This window comes from Neolamprologus multifasciatus, chromosome 4, assembly GCF_963576455.1.
Source record: "Neolamprologus multifasciatus chromosome 4, fNeoMul1.2, whole genome shotgun sequence".
Taxonomy (NCBI): domain Eukaryota; kingdom Metazoa; phylum Chordata; class Actinopteri; order Cichliformes; family Cichlidae; genus Neolamprologus; species Neolamprologus multifasciatus.
Window position 1 is genome coordinate 4,687,993 of NC_140442.1, and position 14,175 is coordinate 4,702,167.

Below are 14,175 nucleotides of genomic sequence, written 5' to 3' on the forward strand. Positions count from 1 at the left end.
ATTTACTTCCCTCTCACCCAGACATCTCCACAGGTATATCATCTTTACCAACCACCTTTCCACTCTTCAGCTTCTTCATGGCTGCCCTGACTTCCTCTTTTCTAATCTCCCGCACTTCCCGATTCACTAACTGTCCTCCATCTGTCCTCCTCTCTCCCATTTTCTTCACTCAGCTCCTCAAAATACTCCTTCCACCTTCTCAACTCTCTCTCTTCACTCATAAGCTTTCTTTAATCACCCTGCACATCTTTTCCAGCTCGATCTCTCTGCCTAGCCAATCAATACAAGTCATTTTCTCCTCGCTGAGTGTCAGATACAACTCTCCAAGCCTTTTTCTTTGCCACCCCTCAGTTTCAAGTACACCTCCAAGCACTCCTGTCTACTTTCTTTGCTAACCTCTTGCAACGGTTGAACTATTAAATTACAGCATCCCTGATTTCCCATAATGTAAGTGTAAGCCTTTCCACAGGCTGAGTAATCATGACTAACAAAGTGACATCATGTGCAAAAACAGCTGATTGCCAGTTTAAGTCTAATTAGGTTTGGTGTGAGAACAGGTTGCTGTAAATGTGATATGTAAATAAAGTGGGTTAGATTAGAGGTTACCTGAAGTTCAGGGTCCTTTAAGAAGCCAGTCTCTGAAGCTGAAACACATGGAAGTCTTCAGACTCTGACAGGTTATTTGAAACATCATCTAAATAACTTTCATTTCATTTGAAATCATCAGCATGTACAAACTGCAGGTGTCCCCAATTGAGCTTAAAAACTGAAAAGTAGTTGTTTTTTTCTTCATCTTTGCTCTTTCCCCCACACATATAAATTTAAGATTCTTTGTCTGTCTTATGATTTGTCTGATGCCTTATATAAATCTAATAAAAGAATAGCAGCAGATGAGAAGCCTCTTATAGAGTATTTAACTCTAATATCTGCAGAAATCACGAGTCACTGACATCCAATACTGAAGAAAATATTGAGTCTTTTTTACATTAACTTGAACTCTGTGAGCTCTTCAGACATACTGCATTTATCTGTGTTGTTGGACGTGAAGTGGTTTTGATGACCAGGTGACTTCTAAGCAGCAGTGGCCTGCATCTGTTTGCCGTTGTTGGTAAGTGTGGATTGAACTCTGCATTGCACCGCTAGACGCTTTTATCATGATTCAATCCTACAAAAGATCTCATATAGTGCCCTGTGTTTCACTTTGGTTTCTGCAGCTTGTTGCAGACGGCACATGTCACAGCCGACACCTCCTACTTCCACCTTCGTTTGAAACTCTCACTTCCTCCCAGTCATTTGTCATGTACTTTAACCTACAGTCTCCTCTTGTGTTCTCATTCTGGTGGCAGGGCGTTTGGTGCACTGCCAAAACTCCTTGAGCTGAATCACCCCCCACACGACTCCCAGGTAGGCCCGCATCATCTCTCTGCAATCTCAACCTCTTGAAGATATCATCTTACCTGTAATCGGCGCATTGGTTAAAGAAGGAAATAGCTGAAGCTAACCGTATGTCACTCATTTCAGTGACACATTTTGGTTTCTCATCTTCCACATGGCCTGAGTTTCTCCTATTTCAAGGCAGTGAATTGTTTCCTACTTTGTGCTGGTCAATGTTTTCCATCACAACACAGAGCGATAGTGGTCGAGACAGATTACTGACATGCATTTAGAGTCCTGATAAAATTATGGCTCACTCTGTAAAGGATTATTAAATTAGCTGCAGAGAAGCCCGAGAGGTCTTGTGATGCACATGCAGCAAAACTGTCGTACGCTACCGAATCTGAGCTTAGGCGCGGCTGCAGATTTCAGGAAGTAAACTCTACAAATGGAGGTAAAGAAAGACTTATTTAGTGCTTTTCATCTGTTCCTGCGTGATGCAAAGTTCGTATGTTTTGCAGCTGCTTTTGATTGAAGTTCTGATCTCGTTGCGCACGCAGACGCTTGCATTTACCGGATATGTTTCAGCTTACTTCGTCAAATATGTCATTTAAAGCATGCCTACATGCGGGGAATTAAGTAACAGCATGACTGTATGAACTGAGGAAAAGAAAGGTTTGTGGTTTTGTTACTCTCTTTGTAGGATGTGGTGTAACTGCCGCTCGGGCAGCTTCTGTACCTTTCTTAAGGACACTGCATGTGCTTTAGATGATAAAAGGCCTACGTTTTTGTTTCCTTTCTGCTGTTTTTTTGTACATTTGCTTGCTTTTAAATATGTATGTGTTTCACACATATTAAAAAGAGAAGGAGACAGAGTGCCAGAGTACCAGTCACAGAGGAAGCAGTTGTGAAAGCTTTTGCTTCTTCCTTTTTTAGCTTTCCTCTGTTGAGTCTTTCAACGGTTTCATCAGCTTTGTGTCTGTCAGATTATTTCCGCATGAAATCAAAAAGCACCAACAAACAATATGATTTATGATGACCCATAAAAGAAATCTCTCTCAACTCGGCTACACACTTCTTGCACATTAATTTTCTCCTCTTTCCACCCTTTTCTTTTCATTCTTTCTCAGTTCACCATGTCCAGAAAGGTTGTGAGGACCAGCAAGTTCCGTCACGTCTTTGGCCAGGCTGTGAAAGCCGACCAATGCTACGATGACATCCGAATCTCCCAGATGACCTGGGACAGCAATTTCTGCTCCGTTAACCCCAAGTTTGTGGCCATGATTGTAGACGCCAGCGGTGGGGGAGCCTTCATGGTGCTTCCGCTGAGCAAGGTGGGTCACGGGAATCACCAGGAAACAAAAGAACACAAATAAACCCCCCGTTTGGCTCTATACTGTTTTATATACTTCTCTTAATACTATGTTTAGGTGTGTTAACTATTACAGATGAAAATTAGGGATTAAATGTTGTTTTAGCAGCATTCTTGCACTTTAAAATTTGAATGCTGCCAGTCACCATCACACGTTCAGCTAAATAAGGAAGTTTGATGCTGTCTTTGAGTCTGTCTACACGTCACTTGCTCTGCTGTTGAGAAGTTATCACCATATTAGGAGTTTGTTGTCAGCTCAGTGTAGGAGGACAGGATGTGGCCTCAACCCAGTTATTGTGCAGTCACTTATAGAGGGCGTTAGGTTAGGCCTTGCAGCTCTTTTATTGCATTTTATGTGCCCGAAAAAGTGCAAAATTGCAAACCTTGTGGCCGAGTTAATGGCCAGCTGAATTTGTCAGAGGCTGTGAACTCAGTAAAGTGTCTGTCCCGATCACCTTTGTGTTCCCTCGGGCTTGGGAGGTTCGTTCTGTGCAGGCACTGAAAATGCTTACAGTGAGGTTAGGTGTTTTTTTATGTGATTGTGGTATGAAGACTGTACTTCAGAAAGATGTCGAATCTTTTTTCGTGGAGTTTTGCTCAGGTTTATCAGACAAAATCACCGAATAATGTCGCTGCTTCTTGCTGCTGCAGTTAACTGTAGAGAGATCACTGCCTCTTAGCATAAACTAGGTAATTACCATCTCATGTGACTAATTATATCATTAGAAATGACAGAGAAAGTGACCAGAATCTAAATGTCCTGGCCTTATTTGACCTGACAATTATATTGTCCCACTTTGTGATATTAAAAAGGCGATTTTAAACAATCTTATATTTACCTTGGTGAAGCCTGCAGAAATCACATTATTCATGGTCTTATCTCGCATCTAGCATGGGATTCTCAAAGGACAGAAATAAGTGCAGGGACCAGTGGGCATAAAATTGCAGAGCTGCGCTGTAGTGGAAAAAAACTCATCCTGTTTTGAGCGTGATGCTGGCATGCTTGTGTCATCCTGCTTCAGGGCCCAGTGGGGTTTTTTAAGGTTTTACCAGAATGAATGCAACTACATGGAGCTTAATGTGACTGACTTATGATGCAAGATATAAAAATAAAAATGATGTGTAATTGTCATTTTTCTCATGACTGGGTTTCCTCGATCTCATTTTTAACCCACTTACTAGAAATGAGCACTAATTGAAGGCAAAGCTGTGTAATCGGTGTCAGCTGATAAACTTCTCCTCATCTAGTTTTGTCTTTTTTTTTCTTTCTTGCATTAGCTTTTTGTTCTTTACGTTTTGTAGCTGCAGTGTTTTCTGCACCGCGTGCACGAGTCATAGTCAATGTCCTCCTATCCTGATGCTTGCCTCTGCAGACAGGACGTATCGACATGTCCTACCCAACTGTATGTGGCCACACGGGTCCGGTCCTGGACATCGAGTTCTGTCCTCATAACGACAACATCATTGCCAGTGGCTCTGAGGACTGCAGTGTCATGGTAAGGCAATAAAGTCTGACACGGAATATAACTAATGCTGTTTGTGATTTCAAAAACGAGATGTTTAAAAGTCTTTGTCGGTGAATAGATTTGGGAGATCCCGGAAGGCGGGCTCACCTCACCGCTCACAGATCCCGTTGTCAAGCTGGAAGGTCACTCCAAACGTGTTGGCATCCTGAACTGGCACCCCACTGCCCATAATGTGCTAATGAGTGCAGGTATTATTCGCTGATCCTAAAAACACAGAAGCGTATCATGTGTAATGAGGAAGCAGACAGGGATGATCGTAACATATCGCAGATGTTTTGTTGAATGAGACTCACACCTCAGCTTAACAGGAAGTTCTCAAGCCTCCACCCTCCTTTGCTCCGCGCTCTGAACTCTGATCAGCAGCACCATGATGTTTCCGCTCACGGTTTTACACGAACTCTCTGAACCTTCAGTCTGTCAGACGCTGAAGTCACACTTCATTAATCTTTCATCTTAATTACAGACTCAGCGTTCCAGATTAAAAACGAATCACAAAAAATAAAGAAAAAGCACAGGAAGAAGGAGAATATAGATCCTTGTCCTAGAGACTGCTGGGATTGGCAGCGTGCGGTTCTAAATCTTATCCTTAAAAAGAACCCAGTGACTTCATTTTAACAGGTGTTAAGTCTGAAAATAAGTTTAGACTTGGGAATTTCTTTAAAAGTTTCGACTCCTGCTGAATCATTCAGGTGTCTTTAGAAGTAATCTCATGCCATCGTTACAAACCTAAGGTCTTATTTTGCCCAGCGGGGTGCAGCACAAAGGTGCACAGTGCACATCTTCACCGAGTGGGCGCAAATCATTCAGAATATTCTTGAAATATTTTCACAATCTGTAATTTAAGCTGCAATAACATTTCCAGCATATTTCACTTTAAAATTGGGTGGTGGTCTAATAAATTTGCTAAGTAAGCACGTATTATAGGTCCAACTATAGTTTTAGCATTTTCTAATATGTTTCTATTTGATTTCATTTTGACTTTTTTGTTTTTAAGTCAGTTTAGTTTCAGTAAATTTCCAGAGCAGAATTTTAATGTTTCAGTTCAAGTTTTGTTGTTTAAAAATGTCTAGTTTTAGTTTAACTTTCATCAGTTTTTGTGATAGTTTGAGTCTTTTAAGTTATTACTGTATGGGCGACATATGTCAAAGGCAAGATTTAGGAAAAGATTTAGGTTTTACAGTGAAAACACAAAACTTTTAATGCAGTTGACTCACCATCTAAAGACATCCAAAGTCTCAATATATATGATTATTATTATTAATTTATTTTTACCAAACTAAAAGGTAATAAAAGAATATTTGCTCATTTTTTAAGCCTTATTTTTGTAACTTTTCAAAATTCTCAAAATAGTTTCATTTAGTTTTATTTTTTAAATTTTGTAATTATTATTTTAGTTAACTAAACATTAAAAACATTAAACATTCAAACTGTAACATTGCTTCAGAGGAAATGATTTGTGGTCATAGTGGGCATCTAATCAGAACAGAAAAGTCTATTAATTTTGCTCCAGTGTTTCCACTGTTGCTAATATAGTTCAAATCACTTATTTATTGTTACTCCAGCTTTTTTACCTTCTGGTAACCAAGATGGTGTATCTATTACATAGCTGGCTAATTAGCTTCCCCTTAGGTACTGTTCCCCTTATCAGTGTTAGATATTTGAAAATATGTAACTATTTCTATGCAAAAAGAGTTAACAATAGAAACTTTATGAGCAAAAATACATTTATTTAGACATTTTTTGCCTGTTAGCTCTTACAAAAGCAAGTTCTCCTCTTTCACTAACAGATATTAACATTTAAAGAACACCTTAACAACCAACTATAGATGAAACACTACAGTCAATTACACATTCACAGTATTTCCATCCTTTGTTTCTTCCATGTGTCTGTTTGAAAGAAAAGAAAGTTGAATCAATGTGTGTCACTGCTGCGACAATGGGTCAGTTCATTTAAAGAAAAACTATGAAAAATTAATGAGAGGCAGATCATCAGAAACATTTTTTGCAATCAAACATTTCACAAATGCACATGCAAATGTTTGTCCACGCGAGGCTTAGACGTGTCTCTGGTATCATAGTGTAACCCAGAGGCTTTATTTGGTGTAAAACAGCGTGTCCACTTCATTTGTGAACTTCTGTTTTCTGCATGTTCCTCTTCACTGCAAACGTGAAACTTTGAAGCTCTTGACTGTTTAAAAGTGAAAATCGAAATCAGGCTGAATTGCACATGAAACCTGTTTTTTTTTAAAAAAGAAAAGAGAAACTCTGCATCAATCACTTAAATTGAATTCATGAGCCTTTAATGAGACTCTTTAAGCTTCTTTTTTTTTCATTGATGTCACCATTGTGTCCGTGAAGGCTGTGATAACGTGGTGATCCTGTGGAACGTGGCTCGTGGCGACGCGGTGGTGAGGATCGACAGCGTGCACACCGACCTCATCTACAGCGCCTGCTGGAACAGTGACGGCTCCAGGATTCTCACCTCCTGCAAGGACAAGACCCTGAGGGTGCTGGACCCGCGCGAGGGCACCGTCCTCTATGTAGGTTTCCTCTGATGGGCCTTCGCTATCCCGCTCTGTCACCAGCATCACTTCAGTGTCACAGAGGAAGTCACGTTTCCTCACAAGCATCTTGAGTAACACTGGCCACACTTAGCAGAGCTGCATTAGTTATTTTTATAATTACTGATGAATCTACAGGGAATTCTCTTAAATGCTCATAAAAAAAAGATTGATTTTTTGGTTTTGGCCTTTTGCTGTATGACTATGACTAAACCAGGAAACCACCAAATATAGAGTTTTTCAGTTGATTTGTTGATAATGATGATGGGAAAAGAGAAATAAAAAAATGATTTAATATTGCACTTTTATTTTGAAAAGTTTTTCTTTCAAAATAAAATTGAAAGAATTTTATTTTGGAAGAAAATTGCAAATCACTTTGCTACTCTGCGCCACCTCTCGCCTGCAGGAGAAGGAGAAGCCTCATGAGGGCTCCAGGCCTGTCAGGGCGGTGTTTGTGTCCGACGGGAAGATCCTCAGTACCGGCTTCAGTCGCATGAGTGAGAGGCAGGTGGCGCTGTGGGATCCGGTGAGTGTCAACAAAGCATCTCGCTTACTGAACTTTATGATTCATAATCCTTAGTCATGTCTTAAATTCCTCTGAGCATGTGGTTTGAGATCTCTGGGACATGAAATGTGTATTTGTTAATGTTGAAAATTTCAAAAAAATAAAATGTAGCACGTCTTTGGGACTTGTATTCCTAAATTCAGAGTGGGGTCCAGTTTAGTCACACTTTCCCAAACCAGTCTCATAAAAGAGTTGTAACCTTTCTCTCAGACAAGACTCTGGGCTTATCCTCAAACAGATTTTGTAAGATGAAATGTGCCCCAACTTTAATATTGAGACTTTTCTTTTACTTAAAAAGCTGAGTTGCAGAGCACAAAACGCCTCCAGCGTCAGCTTTCCTCCTTCAGCACATGATTGTAAGAGCAGCCTGCTGTGCTGAGTTGTACTCGTGAATCATTTTGACCTGTTACACAATAAGTAAAAACCCTTTTATAGTGCGAAAATCTTTACAGCTGAACCTTTATGGTGGATTCCAAACTTTAGGTGTTTGCCTTTAGGGAGCATCTCTTCGCATTTACAACACCACTGTTTCACAACAGCCAGATTACAGTATTAAGTGTCTGTGCTGAAATATTAGCCTCCATTAAATCCTCAGCTTACCGGCAGTCTGCTGGGTACATGTGATGCTAGAATACATGTGATTAATTGCTAAATATTTCTCGATCTGATTCTCTTTTAACAGAAAAACTTTGGAGAGGCACTGACCCTGCAGGAGCTGGACACCAGCAGTGGCGTCCTCCTGCCGTTCTTTGACCCAGACACTGGCGTCGTCTACCTCTGTGGCAAGGTTCGATTTAGATTATGAAACAACAGCCTTTCTGCATCACTACCACCCACGCAGACTCAGTCAGCCCTCTTGTTGATCCTGTCATCTTCACAGGGAGACAGCAGCATCCGTTACTTCGAGGTGACAGATGAAGCTCCTTATGTCCACTACCTGTCCATGTACAGCAGCAAGGAGAGCCAGAAGGGGATGGGGTACATGCCCAAGAGGGGCCTGGAGGTCAACAAATGTGAAATCGCCAGGTAATGGCATATCTCAGTGGTTTTAGCTATGCAAGCAGCAAGGTGACCTCTTTAACACCTTTGTGAAGACTTTATGGGCTCAGCCGCTAGTTTGGGGTCATAGTGAAGAAAACATGAAGATTATGAGATCATTATAGGCCTCACAGGATTATCCAGGCTGTGCTGGATCATTATTCAGTGACCATGTGGTTTCACAGTCAGTGAATCCATGCCTCACATCTGCTTTCAAAACACCAAGATGGCGAAAGCTTAAGCACTCGTAACACTTTCCAAAGCAAATGGTGACATCACAGTGTCTGCATCCATCTTTTCTGCTTTCTCATTGTCTTAATGCAGAATGGGATGGCACCCACAACATCAACTTGATGCTAAAAGCACTGTTAGATGAGCTCCTAGCTTCCTGTTCAGCTCTTTAACATTTTGAGGGCAAAATCTTTCTTCTTCCTCCAAACTGAAGCGTATTATTTCAGCCTAATCTGACACAACCACCTAAAATACGAACAAACAATTTTAATTTCAGATTCTACAAGCTGCACGAGAGGAAGTGTGAGCCTATAGTCATGACCGTGCCACGCAAGGTAAGGTTTTAGCAAATCTTAGGTTTTAGGTTCACGGTTCAAGGAAATCTGTGCGGAATTTGAACTCCGACTCTCTTTTTTTTGTCTCTGCCTGTGCAGTCGGACCTGTTCCAGGAAGATCTGTACCCAGACACCGTCGGGCCCGAGCCCTCGGCCGAAGCTGATGAGTGGTTTGAGGGAAAAGATGCCCCGCCTAATCTGATATCCCTGAAGGACGGGTTTGTAGCTACGACTAAAGCTAAGGAGTTCAAAGTTCACAAGAGTCTCCTGAAGACCACCACTGCTTCTGCGGGGAATCAGCATGACAGCAGCGGGGTGAGTCTTTTAGATCCACAATGTTTTGCTTCTGTTTTAGCTGCAGATAATAAGTGAATGAGTTTTAGCAATTAGATTTTCCTTAATTTATAAGATTATAACTGATTTATGAGTCTTTAAACTTTGCTTTTGGTGTCTCAGTTGCAAATTTTATTTTTGACTTTTTTGCGTGGGAGGAATCTGTCAATAATTACATTATTGGCTTGACGGCTAATTAGACCATCAGCTAAACATGAGCCACTCCATGACATCATTGGACTCCACCCAATCACAAGTGTGTCTCTGTCCCTCAGGAGGTTCAGTCTTTGAGGAAGGAGGTGAAGGACTTGAAAGAAGCGCTAGAGGAGCTGACCACGCGTGTGAAAGAGCTGGAGAGCAAGCATTAAGCAGCAAGAAAGCGACAAAGAGCAGAAATCACGCGGGGAAGAGCGGAGCAAAAACTACAGCGAGCAAACTTCTGTTAACTTTTGATTACAGTGAGACAAAGGGAGAGATTAAGATGGCAGACGTCATGAAACTATTTTTTAGCGTAAAGCTTGAATTTGTCTATTTGGTTTGTGTGATCAATTTGAGAAAACAAGAACCATAATATATGCTTTTAGTTTGAAATAAAATTTTCTGTATTTTCAAAGTACATTTTGACCCCTTTTTTTTCTTTCTTTTGAAGGAAACACACATGAAATGCATACACGCACTTTATTTTGACCCCATTTTAATCATTTATACTCATTACCGTACTAAATGTGAAACAGAATAAAACGAGTACAAACAAACATCTCATGATTATAAAATATACTGCGGACCTTTGAGAACATATCAAGAGAGAAACACGCGCACCGGATGTTTCCTGAGGTTCACTGAGGTGCATTTGGTTAGACTTTTAAAGAAGAGATAATAAAAATATCAAGGAAAAAAAGACAAGCAGAGCATTGATTAAACATTCAAACTGTAAAATATGAACCATCTAAAAGGCCTTTGATTATTTAATTGCTCGACAAATTAAATATATTTGATGCTATAATTGAAGCCAAAACCTTAAACTTTAATTTACTTTCATAGCTTTACATCACCAGCAGCTCTATGAATGTGAAACTGCAGTGAGAATTTAATATTTACATTTTTTGGGGGTTTTCCCCCAAAAACATTCAACCGGTGTTGTCTATTTTATCACTTCCAGTCCAACTAGATCACCATTCCCTCCTTTCTCTCAAACACCAGTTCCTTTTAAAACACCACTACACGTAGTTTTTGTTTGGGGTTGAGGCGCTGTCGCTGTAATACTTGGCGTTTCCCCCTGAGTTGCCTTGCTTGGGCCTGCTGAAGCAACAGAGCAGACCTCCAGCTATGACGAGCAGCACACCTGCAGCCCAGCCTACAAAGATGCATGCTCCCAGCTCCATCCTTGGGGAAGAACTCAACAGGGGGCTGTAGAAGTCCCTCACGGTATTGTGTGCAAACCAGCTGACAGGGATGATCACCAGGATGCCGGCCAGCAGCATGCCCGCCCCGGCCATCAGGCTGATCTTGGGCTTGACGTCTTCGTTTTCCACACAGGTGGTAAAGTCGGACCCGCAGAAAAGAACGAGCAGGCTGAGGCAGCAGAGCATGCCGCTGATGATGGTCAGGGCTCTGGCGGCCTGCCGGTCTGCGCCCAAATCTAGCAGGGATTCGAAGTTCTTGCACTGCTGCTGGCCAGTACTCTGCACCACACAGGTGGTCCACAGGCCCTCCTGACTTCTCTACTCACACGCAGAGAGGAAGAAATATACAATTATAGACATCATTTCATGACATGAGGCAAACTGAGTGCGACATAATTAAATCTCATACACGTAGAACATTTATGAACAGTTGAACTGTAAACATTCACTTACTCAACATCAAGTAAAATAAACTCAATAAACAGAAACAATCCAATATTGCTTATACAACACTACACACATATGTTTAATTACCTCTGCTGTCACAATGTTGGATCCCGTGAAGGCCGACACTCTCCAGAGCGGGACGGCACAGCATACAACAATCCCAATCAGGCCCACGACCCCGAGGGCCACACATGCCATCTGAACCGCAGCAGATCCCATCCTATAAAAGGCAAAATGGTGTAAAGACACAGGAGCATCACTAAAAGCTTTTCATTGTTACTTTACAGTCTATTTAATGATGTTCTCCTTCTGTCTTCGGCTTTAAAAAGCTCATTTTCTAACATCCGCTGAATGTTTCTCCAATATTTTTGCTGTATCTGTTTTATTAATCTGCTATGATAAATATATATTTTTAAAAAAATTAATTCACCACTTCTGATTTGCAGCACTCGTTCTGTTGGTTAGCTGTGGAGTTGTTTTAAGTCTCCATCGCTGATTTAAAATATTACATGTGGTGCTTTAGCCTTACTGGTGGGTGGGTCCTTCCTTTGTGGTCGTGTAGGTGAGGAATCATGTAGGTAAACAATACTCTGACAGGCCCTCACAGAAAACATGGCTTTGGGGCAATGTTTTTAAAACAAATTCATGTCCCGACTGGTCCAGGAGCGCTGAATCTCCACCCAGGAGACGCTGAGCTGCCACATCTGGGCGGAGCTCTTCATACTCTGAAAATCCCTGCTTTACATAATTGTTTGAAGGCCATTATATGAGTCACCGTCATACAAAAGAAGGTAAAGTTTGAGTCATAAATGCTGGAACAAAAAACCCTTGTTTTCATGAAAAGTGTAACATTTAAAGTTACATATTTGAGCACAAATTGGAGGAATTTTTTTTAATCCACTTCAAATCAAGGGGGCGTTACAATCATTACCATCAGATAAAACAAGTAGGGACAGTTTTTCTCGCATTCTTTAAACCTTTTTCCGTTACCCAAAATGTATCGTATTGATGATCATCATTAAAACTGGCATCCAACAACTGAAATTAGGTGAAATAACGGAAAAAGATCTCGAAGTCCAATCAGCTGTGTACAGGATTAACAGGAGGGGGCTGCACTGAGCAAAAACACCCCGTGTTTGAGTGTAACTAACTTTCCGAGCAGATTAAACCCTGAAAATAAATCTGATTTGAGTTAATCCTCATTAAGACTGATTTCTGAGTTTTATTGTGACCGCAGGTGGGACTCGTGAAATCTTTAGAAACAGAAAACAAAAAGAAAAGCGGGCCTTCTTTTTTTTACTCTCACAGCTGTTTATTTATTTGCACTTTTAATTTCCCCTCTTATGTCCATTATGAAAGATTATTTATTTTATTATGATTCTTATCATTTTATTTGAGTAATTATCAAATTAATCCTCAACCGACCCTTTCATCCTCGAGCCTTTTCAGATTTCAGTCTCCTTTCAGAGCTCAGGCAGTCTTTTTAAATAAAAAGTGGATAAATAGATTCCTACCTTTTTTGAAAATGGAAAAAAATGAGGTGAGATTTCAGTGGAGATTCTTCTTTTGTTTTCCTGTCTGCGTGTTGTCTCGAAGATGCTGTTTCCTGTTGTACAAGTCTTGTGCAGACGACATGGGACATATATGGAGAAATGCAAAGGTGTGGGCGGGGCTTAGCACAAACATGAGAACATAGATGATGGAAGGACCACAAGACCTGGCTGGACATGCCCTGCAGCATGCTCTGTACTCACTGAACGCTGCTGTGGAGACAAGGATCGCTTACCTAATTTGCATCAGGGGGAAAAGAGCCACTAGGAAAAAGATTATTATGTCTCAGCACCAGAAGTCATAAAGCACATACAGAGGTTTGTGGGATTGTAGTCATAACAGTGATGCTGATGCTAATTAAAATATTTTGGGTGTTGCTATTACAAATTGCCTAGAATAGAAAAGTGAGTCATCTGAATGACTTCTCTTTTTTTTCCCTCTGCATTCCCAGTCTACACAATTACCACCCACCTTTCCTTACCTGCATCCCCCCTCCTGTCACTTACGCACCTACCTCTGTTGAAACTCTGATGACGAGTGTACGGAGATCAGTTTTGGAAACCGAGATGGAACGGGTTTAATTTACGTAAGACCATGAGCTGGGTTTCATGGATCATGAGGACATGAAGAAATAAAAAGGAATGTGGCCTCTATTGTTGTTTGTTTTTGCCTACACAGCTGGATTTTACTGGATTTTCACAGAAACTGAACATCAGCTGTGAACTTTATATCAATGAGAATTGAGAACAAACCAAACAGAACAAGAAAAAAATGTTATTTGTTCCTTTTTAATTAGTAAATGCCTTGAATACCAACACGGGGCTTGTCCTGACCCAGTTTCATCACAGTGCGCCAGTTGTGGAAAAGGATCTTCTGCTCACATGTTCGCTGTTGTCCGATGTTGTGTTTCCCCTCTTATCTCCAGTTCAGAGCTGTCTGTGTGATGGAGCTATTCTGAAGAAGGTTTTTTGACTTGATTTCTGTTGTTTTTCTGTTCTTTTCATTTTTGTGCCATAATTCTGACATATTTAGGGAGTCCACGCGAGATTTACCTTAAAAATATAAATATTTTCCAAATTCAATTCAATTAAATTTTTCAATTCAATTTTATTTATATAGCGCCAAATCACAACAAATGTCGCCTCAAGGCGCTTCATAGATACAGAGAAAAGCCCAACAATCATATGACCCCCTATGAGCAGCACTTTGGCGACAGTGGGAAGGAAAAACTCCCTTTTAACAGGAAGAAACCTCCGGCAGAACCAGGCTCAGGGAGGGGCGGCCATCTGCTGCGACCGGTTGGGGTGAGAGAAGGAAGACAGGATAAAGACATGCTGTGGAAGAGAGACAGAGATTAATAACAGGTACGATTCAATACAGAGAGGTCTGTTAACACATAGTGAGTGAGAAAGGTGACTGGAAAGGAAAAACTCAATGCA

The 14,175-nt window shown here is 40.9% G+C and overlaps 2 protein-coding genes and 1 long non-coding RNA gene across 3 annotated transcripts in view; 1 reads left to right on the plus strand and 2 right to left on the minus strand.

Moving 5' to 3' along the window:
* The window catches only part of LOC146519543 (uncharacterized), a 167,420-nt gene that overhangs the window by 67,628 nt on the left and 85,617 nt on the right, over window positions 1-14,175 (minus strand). The gene's annotated exons all lie outside the window — the stretch shown is intronic.
* On the plus strand, window positions 1,307-9,951 carry coro1a (coronin, actin binding protein, 1A). The gene is made up of 11 exons (XM_085157684.1): window positions 1,307-1,404; window positions 2,505-2,708; window positions 4,120-4,242; window positions 4,331-4,460; window positions 6,631-6,812; window positions 7,240-7,359; window positions 8,081-8,185; window positions 8,279-8,424; window positions 8,945-9,002; window positions 9,102-9,317; window positions 9,611-9,951. Exons 2-11 carry the CDS (start codon window positions 2,511-2,513, stop codon window positions 9,701-9,703), a joined length of 1,371 nt encoding a protein of 456 aa, XP_085013810.1. The 5' UTR covers window positions 1,307-1,404; window positions 2,505-2,510; the 3' UTR covers window positions 9,704-9,951.
* cldni (claudin i) lies at window positions 9,998-12,852 on the minus strand. The gene is made up of 3 exons (XM_085157685.1): window positions 12,700-12,852; window positions 11,273-11,405; window positions 9,998-11,056 (listed from the first exon to the last, which is right to left on the minus strand). Exons 1-3 carry the CDS (start codon window positions 12,825-12,827, stop codon window positions 10,553-10,555), a joined length of 765 nt encoding a protein of 254 aa, XP_085013811.1. The 5' UTR covers window positions 12,828-12,852; the 3' UTR covers window positions 9,998-10,552.

What these genes read in the sequence shown, in the direction of transcription:
- cldni (XM_085157685.1), bottom strand. Translation starts at nt 12,827, where the DNA reads ATGTCCCATGTCGTCTGCACAAGACTTGTACAACAGGAAACAGCATCT. An exon ending in TTTTTCCATTTTCAAAAAAG is followed by an intron (nt 11,406 to 12,699) that starts GTAGGAATCTAT and finishes TGCCTTTTATAG; the next exon opens with GATGGGATCTGCTGCGGTTC. An exon ending in CCAACATTGTGACAGCAGAG is followed by an intron (nt 11,057 to 11,272) that starts GTAATTAAACAT and finishes GCGTGTGAGTAG; the next exon opens with AGAAGTCAGGAGGGCCTGTG.
- coro1a (XM_085157684.1), top strand. Translation starts at nt 2,511, where the DNA reads ATGTCCAGAAAGGTTGTGAGGACCAGCAAGTTCCGTCACGTCTTTGGC. An exon ending in AGGTGGCGCTGTGGGATCCG is followed by an intron (nt 7,360 to 8,080) that starts GTGAGTGTCAAC and finishes CTCTTTTAACAG; the next exon opens with AAAAACTTTGGAGAGGCACT. An exon ending in AACAAATGTGAAATCGCCAG is followed by an intron (nt 8,425 to 8,944) that starts GTAATGGCATAT and finishes TTTTAATTTCAG; the next exon opens with ATTCTACAAGCTGCACGAGA.